This window comes from Terrapene carolina, unplaced genomic scaffold, assembly GCF_002925995.2.
Source record: "Terrapene carolina triunguis isolate 2854851 unplaced genomic scaffold, T_m_triunguis-2.0 Scaffold131, whole genome shotgun sequence".
In the NCBI taxonomy this organism is placed as follows: Eukaryota; Metazoa; Chordata; order Testudines; family Emydidae; genus Terrapene; species Terrapene triunguis.
Genome location: NW_020664482.1, coordinates 23,495,710 through 23,507,911, shown reverse-complemented (window position 1 = coordinate 23,507,911; position 12,202 = coordinate 23,495,710). Strand labels below are relative to the sequence as shown.

The window sequence follows — 12,202 nt, the reverse complement described above, 5'->3', positions numbered from 1 at the left end:
CCCCTGACTGCCCCGACCCCTATCCACATCCCCGCCCCCTGACAGGCCCCCAGGACCCCCATGCCTATCCAACACCCCTGTTCCCCATCTCGTGATCCCTATCCACACCCCCGCCCCCTGACACGCCCCTTGGGACTCCCACGCTTATCCAAACCCCCCGCTTCCCATCCCCTGACCGCCCTCCCCAGAACCTCCACCCCATCCAAATGCCCCCTGCTCCCTGTCTCCTGACTGTCCCCCGGACCCCCCGCCCCTTATCCAACGCCACAGCCCCGGCCCCCTTACCATGCTGCTCAGAGCAGCATGTCTGGCAGTCGCGCTGCCCAGCCGAAGCTAGACAGGCTGCCGCTCAGCTCTGCAGGAGCACGCCGCTCCACTGCCCAGAGCGCTGCCCGCGCGGCGGCGTGGCTGCAGGGGAGGGGGGACAGCCTCCCCGGCCAGGAGCGCAAGGGCCAGGCAGGACAGTCCCGTGGGCCGGATGTGGCCCGCGGGCCGTAGTTTGCCCACCTCTGCTTTAGATAGTACTAAAAGTGTCAATGTTTTGCGCTTCCCCTCCTCCCCCGATTGTCATTTGTGAGTGATTCCCTCCCCACAATGTTTGTGACCCACCGGTTGAGAAGCACTGATCTATACCATTCCTTTCCTTTGCTGCACTGTATTTAAGGCCAAATCTTACCACTATTATTCTGTCCTAATGCAGGCAAATCTCCACTGGTAGTTTTGCCTGAATAAAGATCTCAGTGTCTGGCACTTAATTATAGGCAGAGCTGCTGATGCCGCCTATCCGTAATGTTGCCCAACACTTCACAGTGTATGACCCTGTTTCTTTTTCTTACAACTTTGCCAAACTTTAATTGTTTGTCTAAAATTTTCCGTGCCAGGCATGTGCCTCAGGCAGAATGTTTTGGGGACATTTCAGCAAAAATGGTTCAGCCATTAATCAGAACAAGATTAGGGGGAAATGCTTTGTTTTGCCCATGTTCAAAAATATTCCCACAACCATTTTGTTGAGAAGCTCTAGCACCTCCATGCCCTGGAGCAGGGACTTGACATTTGGCAGGGATGTGTCTTTTGTTGTTCTTGGGGAAAAACTACTCACATTTGGCCAAGTTATAAACCTTTGAAAAATTGAAGTTCCCACCTGCTTGGTAGAGAATTGCTAGAGTTAGGGAGCTACATTCTCTGAAGCTGCTGTCTGCAGCAAGCATGCTCCAGCCAGGGCTACACAGACTGAGCAGGCCTTTCCCTGCAATTGCTGTGGGTTGCCTGTGCAACCTGATTTTGGCCCTCTTGTATGCATGCATTAGGATACAGTCTGTCATTACATGAGCATATACCATTATTTCCACAGGAACCCCGCTGAAGATAATCTTATCTATAAATTGTGGTTATCTGAGTCAGTACCCTAAAGGAAATGAGTGAAACTAACAGCAACCACTAATATCTGTGCAATGGATTGGCTCAATGACCTGTGATCTCTGCACACAGGGAGTGTGACTCCCTACTACCGTGGGAGCCATTGGAGAGCTGTCTATGACAGACAGACTGCGAGGACAGGCCTAGTGAAATGTTGCACGTACTGTATTCAGCATAGATAGGTAACTGCATTTCAGGCTCAGAGGCATTAGTGACTGTGCCAGGAATGCAGTGCCAATCCCCCCTGTGTACTGGGCACATGTACTAGGCATTAATAGACTCATAGACTTTAAGGTCAGAAGGGACCATTATGATCATCTAGTCTGACCTCCTGCACAATGCTGGCCACAGAATCTCACCCACCCACTCCTGTATCAAACCTGTGTCTGAGCCATTGAAGTCCTCAAATCCTGGTTTAAAGACTTCAAGGTGCAGAGAATCTTCCAGCAAGTGACCTGTGCCCCATGCTGCAGAGGAAGGAGAAAAACCTCCAGGGCTTCTGCCAATCTGCCCTGGAGGAAAATTCATTCTCGACTCCAGATATGGTGATCAGCTAAACCCTGAGCGTATGGGCAAGACTCACCAGCCAGACACCCAGGAAAGAATTCTCTGTAGTAACTCAGATCCCACCCCATCTAAGATTTTCTTATTGCTTCCCAACCAGGTACATGCTGAACAACTCCCTGAGTAGCATGCCCAACACTTCCGTATGTGCAGAAATGCCGAAACTCAGCTGGCTGTGAGTACCTGCCCTGGTGTGGAGATCTGGTGTCTGAATCGGCAGAGGCTGTGGTGTTGGGTTAGCCAGAATAAGGCACAGGCACCTCAGCCCACCCCCGCCAGTGGCATTCTTGTGAGCAGGTTGGGTGGGGGTATTCCCAGTGCAGGCTAGGGGGCGAGGAGAAGCAGCTGTGTCTCTCTTGGTATTCTGCAGGGCAGCGCGGTAGATGCGATCAGAGCAGGGGTTAGCTTGAGGTGATTTGGCTGGACTGGAAAGGCAGAGAGGAGAAGGCTGCAGCAGACGAGAGACAAGCAAAGGTGTTTTAACAGAGGGGAGCGAGGGGACAGGGTGGATATTAGAGAGGAAGCAATGAAAGGCCATAGTGAGAGCATGCGTCAGAGAAAGGAAATCAAGAGGATAGGGAGGTCGTGAGCCTGGGAGATGAGGGGATAGTGGAGTTTTTGACAGTGACACAGAAAGCAGGACCAGAGACAATGATCTTTGGGGTCAGTTCTCACACCGCTGCCAGGCAGCTGGGGTCAGGAGCTCTGCTCTCATGGGTGGCATCGGGACAGACTCCCTTCTGTCCAGGGAGAAGCAACAATTTGTCTGGCCGAGGACATCTAGGTTGGAGGGGGATCAGTAAGGTGAAGGTTTGCTATCCACGGAAACCCAGCTACTGCTCTTTCTCTAGGGAGCTGGAAGGAAACCAGATCCATGCTCTAAGGAGCTCAGTGTTCCAGGAATGCAACACCTTCACTGTGCTGTGAGTACCAACCCTCCACTGGCCGTACACTAAGGTGTGGGGGGGAGAGTGGGATCTGGCGTGGCTATGGAGTCACCCCTTCAACCCTAACCTGCATGGGGGAAATCACCAGGGACCTCATCTATCAGCTGGGTCATGCTATGAATTGGGTGTAACACCAGCGACCTTGGGCCAGGTTCTCAGCTCGTATAAATCAGGGCAGGTCCAATGACTTCAACAGAGCTAGGCCGCTTTGTCCCTACTGCAGATCTGGCATCTTGAATCCATTTTATGGCACACAACCTATGTTTATAAACAGCAACAGTAGAGACAATTTCATGGTATTTTAAATATCGGTTGTACATCTGCATTTATACTTGGTAATGGGGGCCAGAGATTTCACCTCTAGTTCACTGCTTTGACATCTGCTCAGGTTAGTAATGAGCAAAAGCCATTGATGGCCATTCGGTGACCAACAAGACATGAGCTGGTGAGGCTAACACCTGTCCACATCACAAACCATGGAGAATGAGCTAGTACCCTTGGAGCAAAGACTAAGGCAGAGGGTGGGATGTGGAGACAGGTCACCTTTCTGCTGCCCACGCTGTAGCTGTTGTGTGGGCAAAGTGATTCGCTCGCCACCCAGAACCTTTCACTAGCACTAAAATCCCTTTTACATTCGTCTTTTAAAGAAGAAAAATATAAAGCCTGCCTAGTAGGTTCTCAGCCTGTTAAACACGTGCCAGTTCTTTTTTTGCCCCTCATTCCTAAAGTCTATTTTTGGTCAATTTCATATCTGGCCTGCAGTGTTCGTTTACAGTGTCAGGCTATAGTGCTGCTGCTTTCCAGGAGCTCACAAAGCCAAGGAATTCTCCCAGAGAAGATGCAGCCCTGGCCTAGAGTCTAGTTTTCCTAAACATGATGTTGATATATTTCCCAGAAGGCTCAGCCTCTGGAGCCCTGCAAAATAAGGCTAATAAACTTGCATGCCCTGTATATGTTATTCATATACACAAGTTACAAATTGTCCATGGGACAGTGGCATGAATGGAATGTGCAGTCAAGCCTGTCCTCCCAAAGTGAGGGGTGATTATTATCCAGGGTACTGGGAATGCCTCACTGGATCCTTTCCCAAAGCTGTCAGATTGGAGTAGGTGAGTAAATCCAAGGCTTATCTGAACAATAGCTGATAGTGGCTTTGGCAGGATCGCCTCCTGTATCCTGAGGAAGATTTCCCCGTTCCCCAAGCTGTGTTAACAATGGTATAATCCCCAAGTAAGTCCCGTTACTTTTAGCTTGATGCACCCAGTTACTTGCTCACCTGGCAAGGGATTTGGGAGGCTTAAATAATTAATCATAGAGCCCTGGCTATTGGAGATGGCAAAGGCCCATTAGGTCATCTGGTCTAATGAACAGAGGGATGTTCGCTCTTCACTCATGAAGGTTTGTGAAACACTTTGAGCACCTCAGATAAAGGGGCAGTATGGGCCTGAGGCAACATTTCAGAAGTGCTGATCATCCTCTAAAGTCACTGAGAGCTGCAGGTGCTCTGAAAAGCAGCCCACTTTTAATTAGTTAATTTTAATTAACTTTAGGCACCCACATGGGAAAATGTTGGCCCTGAGTTTTAGAAGTGGTTAGGCCTGCAGTAACACAGCCAGTGTGTGTGTGAGCGGCTGGTGTGATGGTACAAACAAACCAGGTACCTCCTCGGTCTGCATGCGGGACACAAGTCAAGCACTCCTGAGCAGTAATCAAGGACTGCAGTGTACAAAATACTGTTCTAACTGGCACTATTATTATTATGCCATTTCTCATCTGAAACACTTGGGCTCTGTTGCAGCCTGAGTTATCAAAGAGCTAATTTCCAAAGGCATTTTCATAGTCAAGGCAAGGAGACATTCCAATTGATGCATTTCATCCTCATTTTCTGAGTGATCCCAGGTGTTTCCAAATGCCTCAGCACAGGGGACTGGAGTAGAAGAGTTCTGGGGTCCTGCCAGCGGTACATTTCTATGATTCTATGAAACCTTGTAATTCCGAGCTTTCCCAGACCCTCTGGGAACAACCCTGCAGCTGATGGAGCATTGGCGGCACATTCCAGAACTCAGTACCCAGGAGTTCTGCCTCATCGGAGTTCCTGCTCTCTCTGTGTATGGTGCCCAGACTCTGCCCCGTATGCTCCTGCCCCCTCTAGAACTGGGGGTCAGCTCCCTGGCACTGGGACTGTCTACACTGCAACTAGACACCTGTGGCTGGCCCATGTCAGCTGACTTGGGCTCACGTGGCTCGGGCTAAGTGTAGCCATTCGGGTGGTGCACGGTCTCTAGGACCCTGTGAAGTGGGAGGGTCCAAAAAGAGCCTGAACATCTACACTGCAATTAAACAGCCCCTTAGCCCGGCCTTGCCAGCCCCTGAAACAGGCCAGCCGGGGGTGTCTGCTTGCAGTGTAGACATACCCTAAGTGAGCCTGATGGCTTTGTAATGTGTGTGCAGTGTGGGAACCCCAAAGCAGGGAGCAGTACAGTCTCCACTGAAGTAGCAGCCTTCCAGCACTTCACTTTCCTTGCTGGGCCCCAGCCCGTCTTTGGCATGCAGCTTCGGAGCATGGTGCTTCGTATTTCCCTGCCCTCTATAACCCGTTTGTGGGCACTGCCAACACTTATTACTCTCAGGGCATCTGTGGGCAAGTAAGAAGTGAGCAGCCATTAACAAATGGATTGAGCTGGAGACTCGTGCGTGTGTCGCACGGGGGCTGGACTGCAGCCTGAAGACTCGTTTGTATTTTGCAGTGATTTCCAGGGGACGTTGTCAATGATCCACCCTCAGCTCCCCCCTTGATACCTTCTCAAAGGAACGAATGCTTTGGAAGGACCTATTTTCAGCCACAGAAAGCTGACACAGCCTGTACGGCTCACAGAGGAGGCCACTAGACATTTTATCCCAAGAGGCTGAACCCTGTGTTCCCTTAGCAAGAACTCTCCCTGCCCCATGCTGCCAAAGATGGGAGGAGAGTGAGTGGCTTCCTCCCCACAATGCAATGCTTCCTTCAAGCCAAGCATCCAAGCACTTTTGGCTTTGATCAGGAATGTGTTTCTAAGAAGAGTTATGTCAGCGTCATGGAAACATAAGCCGGGGCAAGACAGAAGGCATAAACACGCCCTGCCAATGACACCAGCACAAGTGACAGCTTTATGAGGAGATGAAACAGACAAGAAGAGGCTAATACGCGGGGTGGTGTGGGACAGCAGGAAGAACTTCCCCAGCCCTCCTTCCCTCACTCTGTCTTCTCTCTGCAACTATCCCGGCCTAGCTGAGGTCTGGTGATAATGAGGACCTGATAACTAAGCAGTGGGGGTGGGTATTCCTAGATTAAATGTTTGGCAAGGACGTGAGCCTCTCCCAATGCAGCATTCCCACCCACTCCCCATGGGTGGGTATTTAATTATGGCAGCCACAGCCTGGGCTAAAGAATACCTTCCACAGACAATAAAGACACACACACAATGGTCATGAGCAAACTACATCCAGGGCAGGACCTCCTGTACCCAGGACCGGCTCCAGGGTTTTTGCCACCCCAAGCGTCGGGGGGGGGGGGGGAAGAAGCCGCGATCGCAATTGCGATCAGCGGCACTCCGGCGGCAGCTCCACTGCGCCACTTTCTTCTTCAGCGGAAATTCAGCGGCAGGTGCTTCCCTCCGAGAGGGACCTGCCGCCGAAGAGCCCGACGTGCCGCCCCTTCCCCTTGGCCGCCCCAAGCACCCGCTTGCTGGGCTGGTGCCTGGAGCCGGCCCTGCCTGTACCACAGCTCCCAGCCTGGGGAGCTGAGCTCCATAGTTCAGCTAGTAAAAGGAGTAGCTGATATATAGGTACGAGGGGTCTGGAAATATCCTCCATGTGGCAGGGGCAGCAGCAGTTCCAGTTCCTTGCCAGAGCCATGGATGAATGTTCAGGGCTTCAGGAAATTGTCTGAGCATGTTGTTCAGTTTTATCCCTCCCTTAATTTTTCACTGAGGGCCTGGGAGGTCAAATCCAGAGAGGGCACTGAAACTCCCTCCAAACTGGCACTTCAATAAGTGACACAACCTGTGGCTCTTGTGGCTGCACTGGAAAACCATGGTTCATTCAATACTGGATACGGATGTTCATACCAAAGGTGCCCAAATCGCAGACAACGAACCGTCCTGAGTTCTGAATTTGGCTTGGAGCCAGATGAGCTTTGTGTAGTGTTGGATTGCACTGTCAGCTCTGTTTGGTTCACACTCCGACAGATTCTTATGGACTCGTCTGATTCTGTGTTTAGTTGTGAGCTCTCCCTGAACCCCACAGTTCAACCCTGGAGCTGCTCTTCCCCAAATATAAGTGTTTGGATGTGGAGTTCGGATCCATGTGAGTGTATCAGTGGGACTGGCACAAGTTTAGCAGTAAACACGTGCTATGTAAGGAACAGAGCAGGCCTGGGTGCGTGGCCTCAAACAAGCCTCTCAGAATTCCAGCGTTAAGATCTCCTTCGTGCCGTGCTCAGTTCTAAAGTCATCAGAGTCCCTGGAAGGAACTGGGAAATGAAGGGCTGCTTTTCACCAGAGCTTCTCTCTCCTCCTCCAGGATTCTGCGCAGAAACAAGATCAAATGGATCCAGGAAGGGGCGTTTTCCAAACTGAACAGGCTGGTGGAGCTGTAAGTATTGCTATTGATTTCCCAGATGCAGTGCCCCTCCTCCACCCCTCGTGGTCAACGGCGTGTCAGTGGTTGTTGTGATTGTGTCACTGTCTTGACCATGATCATTTGCTCATGATCCTGTGGGGGGATCTATTCGTTCTCCCTTGGTGAATAGTTTCCTGACACTTGGGTGCTTGGCTGCTCCACCTACAGGTAGCTTTTAATAACCTCTACATCTATTTGATGCTTATGAAAGTGGAACGCTGATGTTGCCGGATATAGTGCTGGTAGGTGGGTCCAAGCTTCCCCTTCTCCCAGCTCTGCTAAAGCTCTTCACTCCTGATCTGCAGCACCCTTTCCTGTTCCTGTCCTGCACCCCCACACAGGCTGGGCAATATCAGCATATTCAGAAATGATCTGGAAAATGAGGTGCAAAGTTTGCAGATGATACAAAATTACTCGAGATTGTTAAGTCTATGAAGAGTTCCAAAACTAGGTGACTGGCTGATGAAATTCAGTGTTGATAAGTGCAAAGTAATGTGCATTGGGAAGCATAATCCCAACTGTACATACAAAATCATGGGGTCTAAATTAGCTGTTACCACTCAAGAAAGAAATCTTGGAGTCATAGTGGATAATTCTCTGAAAACATCTGCTCAATGTGCAGCAGCAGTCAAAAAAGCCAACAGAATGTTAGGACCCATTAGGAAAGGGATAAATAAAACAGAAAATATCATAATGCCTCTATAAAAATCAATTGTACGCCCACACCTAGAATACTGCATGCAGTTCTGGTCACCCCATCTCAAAAAATATATTGGAAAGACTTTGGAAAAAATACAGTGAAGGGCAACAAAAATGATGAGAGGTATGGAACAGCTTCTGTATGAAGAGAGATTAAAAAGACTGGGACTGTTCAACTTAGAAAAGAGACAACTAAGGGGGGGATATGATGGAGGTCTATAAAATCATGAATGGTGTAGAGAAAGTGACTAAGGAAGTGTTCTTTACCCCTTCACAGAACACAAGCACCAGGATCACCCAATTAAATTAATAGGCAGCAGGTTTATAACAAACATAAGGACGTATTTCTTCACACAACACATAGTCAGCCTGTGGAACTTGTTGCCAGGGAATGTTGTGATGGCCCAAAGTATAACTGGGTGAAAAAAAAGAATTAGATAAGTTCATGGAGAATAGGTCCATCAGTGGTTATTAGCTAAAATTATCAGTGATGCAACCCCATGCCCTGGGTGTCATTAAGTCTTTGCCAAAAGAGGGGACTGTATGACAGGGGATGGATCACTTTCTAATTTCCCTGTTCTGTTCATTCCCTCTGAAGCACCTGGCACTGGCCCCTGTTGGAAGACAGGACACTGGGCTAGATGGACCATTGTTCTGACCCAGCATGGCCATTCTTATGTTACGTTCTAATGCACCACAAGCCTTACCAGCAGCACTGCCTGCTATTCCAGGCCTGGGCTCCCCCCTTAGCTCTGCCAAGCACCTCTACCCCAATCTGCATGACTTCTGCTATGCTTCGCCTGCCCCCAGTCCCGCCCATTTACACAGAGCTCTGCAAGCACCTGAACTTGCACAGACCTGCAACGGTCTAGTTACTCCAGCTCTGAGCCATTCTTGGGGCTATCATTTGCTACCCAATTGTAACAGTTTTATGATGTGTGCATATAGCACCCTTCCCCCCCCCCCCGCTGAACCCCAACAACCAGCTGTCTGAAATCTTGCTTTTGTTTGCACAGTGACCTGTCTTACAATAGACTGGAGGAACTTCCACCATCTTTATTCAGTAACCTGCATGACCTCCAGCAGCTGTGAGTACTGTATCGGAGCTCCCCAAGCCTTAATCTGAGCCGCCCCTCTGGCATTTGTTACTATAAAGGATCTTCAAGGGGTACCACAGAGAGCAGCATAGGCAGCCAGCTGTCCATGAGGGGTGCACAGAGTGCAGCTCTAGGGGGACCACCTGGTTCAGGGAATTGTTAATGGGCTGTGACCAGGGTCCCAGTGGTGACCAGCTGTGGTCACTCAATTAGGGTGAACTACAAAGAATGGGGCAGCCAAACCCGCAAAAACTAGTGGATATTCCAATACTTAGATTTACCAAGCCAGTATAAAACAGCTTTTTTATTACCTTACTGGTTACTCAAAACTCCAAACAACACAGTTCCCTTAAAGTGATCCAGCCTCAGGCCTCCATCCAGGTACTCATGTCAAATATGATGAAAATTTCTGTAAATCTTATTTCATTGTATTAAAGATAAGGTTCTACCAATCCCAAAGGATCAGACACATTGCTTCTCAGATTATTGAATATTCCAAATCTTATCCAAATACACGCTACAGCCAATTCTTAACTAAACTAAAATTTATTAAAAAACAAAAGAGAGAGAGAGAGAATGGTTAAAAGATCGATATACATACAGACACGAGTTCAATTCATTGAGGTTCAGATTCATAGCAGAGATGGTGAGCTTTGTAATTGCAAAGAGTTCTTTCAGAAATAGTTCATAGGTTATAGTCCAAAGTCATTGCAGGATGTGCCAGTTTAGGACTGGGATCTCAGTCCTTTTGTCTAAGCTCCCCCTGTATGAAGCCTCAAGCAGAGCTGAGATGACAGAATCAGGACCCAAGGATCTTTTATACAATTTCATGTCCTCTTTGACAAGTTGGGGGTTCCTCCAGGAACAAAAGGTCATTAGGATGACTTTGTAGGAAGTTCATCGCTGGTACTTAGCTATAGAATTAACATAAGGCCATTTGCTTGTTCCTCCAGCATTCACAGTACATTTCAAAGAGAGATGAATACCGAGATTTCCCCATGTTTACGTTCATTTTTTTAATTAATTAATTGAGATATCCTATCTCCCAGAACTGGAAGGGACCTTGAAAGGTCATCGAGTCCAGCCCCCTGCCTTCACTAGCAGGACCAAGTACTGATTTTGCCCCAGATCCTTAAGTGGCCCCCACAAGGATTGAACTCACAAGCCTGAGTTTAGCAGGCCAATGCTCAAACCACTGAGCTATCCCTCCCACCTATTTTAAATGCTAGGATGTTCTTTTGATCTCTGGACTATCAGAATCCAGCATAGACAGGGCCTGTTGATTACATTGTGGACCCTACTCATACATATGTAAATTCACAAAAACACAAACATTATCTCCTCACGTCTTTTGAGGGTTATTTATTTTGCAGGATGTTTAACCCTTTCTGGCCATGCGTCACATGGGCTAACCAGCCTTTTGCTTCTGAGTCATCGGGTCAAATCCAACCCAGATAAGTAGCACCCACAATAGCTGCCAGTTGTTTGTTGGCCTAATTGAAAGGAAACAGTGGTCTGGGCCCACAGCACTGCTTGGCCCTGTTCTGGCAGCTTCAGCAGAGGAACAATAATAATAGTACCCAGCTCTTATCTAGTGCTGTTCATCAGTCCACTTGACTGCGCTGCCTTCCCAGGCACAGTGCATTCCCTCACACTTGCAGGTGGTCTCCCTAGGTTGACCGTGCCAGTCGCAGCCAGTACGTAACAGCGGGTATGTTACTGTTTCAAGAGAGGCAGGGGAGTCTGAGGCCAGGGGAAAGTCTGCCATGGGTTTGCTCCTGGTGTGGCCTTGGTTTATGTGTTCCCAGTTAATAGTTTGCAGCTAAGGAATAGAACCAGACTGAACACGTTCGGGTTCGAGCCTCCAGGGCAGTTACAGATTTAGTGGCGAACTGTGACTGACCCAATGGGGGATAGACTCAAAATAAAATAATCAGTTCAACCAACAGCCATTACAATATAACCTCACACTGCAGTGGTGCCTGCAGTCCAAGATGACCTGGTGCATTGGGGGGTGCTCACTCCCTGCACAAGAAGATGGGGTGTATAATCCTTTCTCTAACGGTACCTTGATGGTGGATGAGCATGCTAACCTAAAAGCAGCGCACCACCCTTTTATAATCAATTATACGACCACCCCATAATTAATTAGCATTAAGCCTCCCTTTTACCTTTTCTATATTTCTGCTACCATAATTAAATATTTTTACTTTCTTATTGGCTATTTAACACTAAACATCATCTTAATTAACATCTGCATAAATACCACTCCAATAAGTATCAATACAGGTAGGGTGACCAGATGAGGGGAAGAAAATATCGGGACACATGTGGGGGGGGAGGGGGGCAAAAAAAAATTTATCGGGACGTCTGGTCACCCTAAATACAGGTAACATGCTGCCAACACATTCACATTTTGTCTAAACCACTTGTTAAAACCAAAATATGTTTATAACATGACCTGGGGTTATGTCCTAGCTTATCTCTAACTTGCCTCTGAATTGTCTCACTTCACTCAGATATTACGTTCCTTATTATTATCAAGCCCAAATTTAGGCCCACAAATTGCTCTCTACTCACATTTCAGCATATTTCTATTTAACATAAGCAAGCATCATCTCTACCGGCGGCCCTGGGGAGATCTCGGCTTTCAGGTTTTGTGGGGAGTTTCTGGAAAGAAAGACTGCTTTTTCTGTTTGCAGAAATATTTCCTACAACCCCCTGAAGCAGATCTTTGCCGACCAATTTGACAGCCTGCCCCACCTGCGCTCTCTGTAAGTGTGAACAGCAGTACAGGCACTGAAGAGCTCTGCCTCCCCT

General features: G+C 48.5%; 1 protein-coding gene across 1 annotated transcript in view; it reads left to right on the top strand.

Moving 5' to 3' along the window:
- The window catches only part of LOC112109543 (relaxin receptor 1-like), a 42,207-nt gene that overhangs the window by 22,629 nt on the left and 7,376 nt on the right, over positions 1-12,202 (top strand). The window contains exons 10-14 of the mRNA XM_024204109.3: positions 2,081-2,155; positions 2,832-2,903; positions 7,488-7,559; positions 9,302-9,373; positions 12,085-12,156. Coding sequence (XP_024059877.2) covers positions 2,081-2,155; positions 2,832-2,903; positions 7,488-7,559; positions 9,302-9,373; positions 12,085-12,156 — 363 coding nt within the window. The remainder of the gene's footprint in view (positions 1-2,080; positions 2,156-2,831; positions 2,904-7,487; positions 7,560-9,301; positions 9,374-12,084; positions 12,157-12,202) is intronic.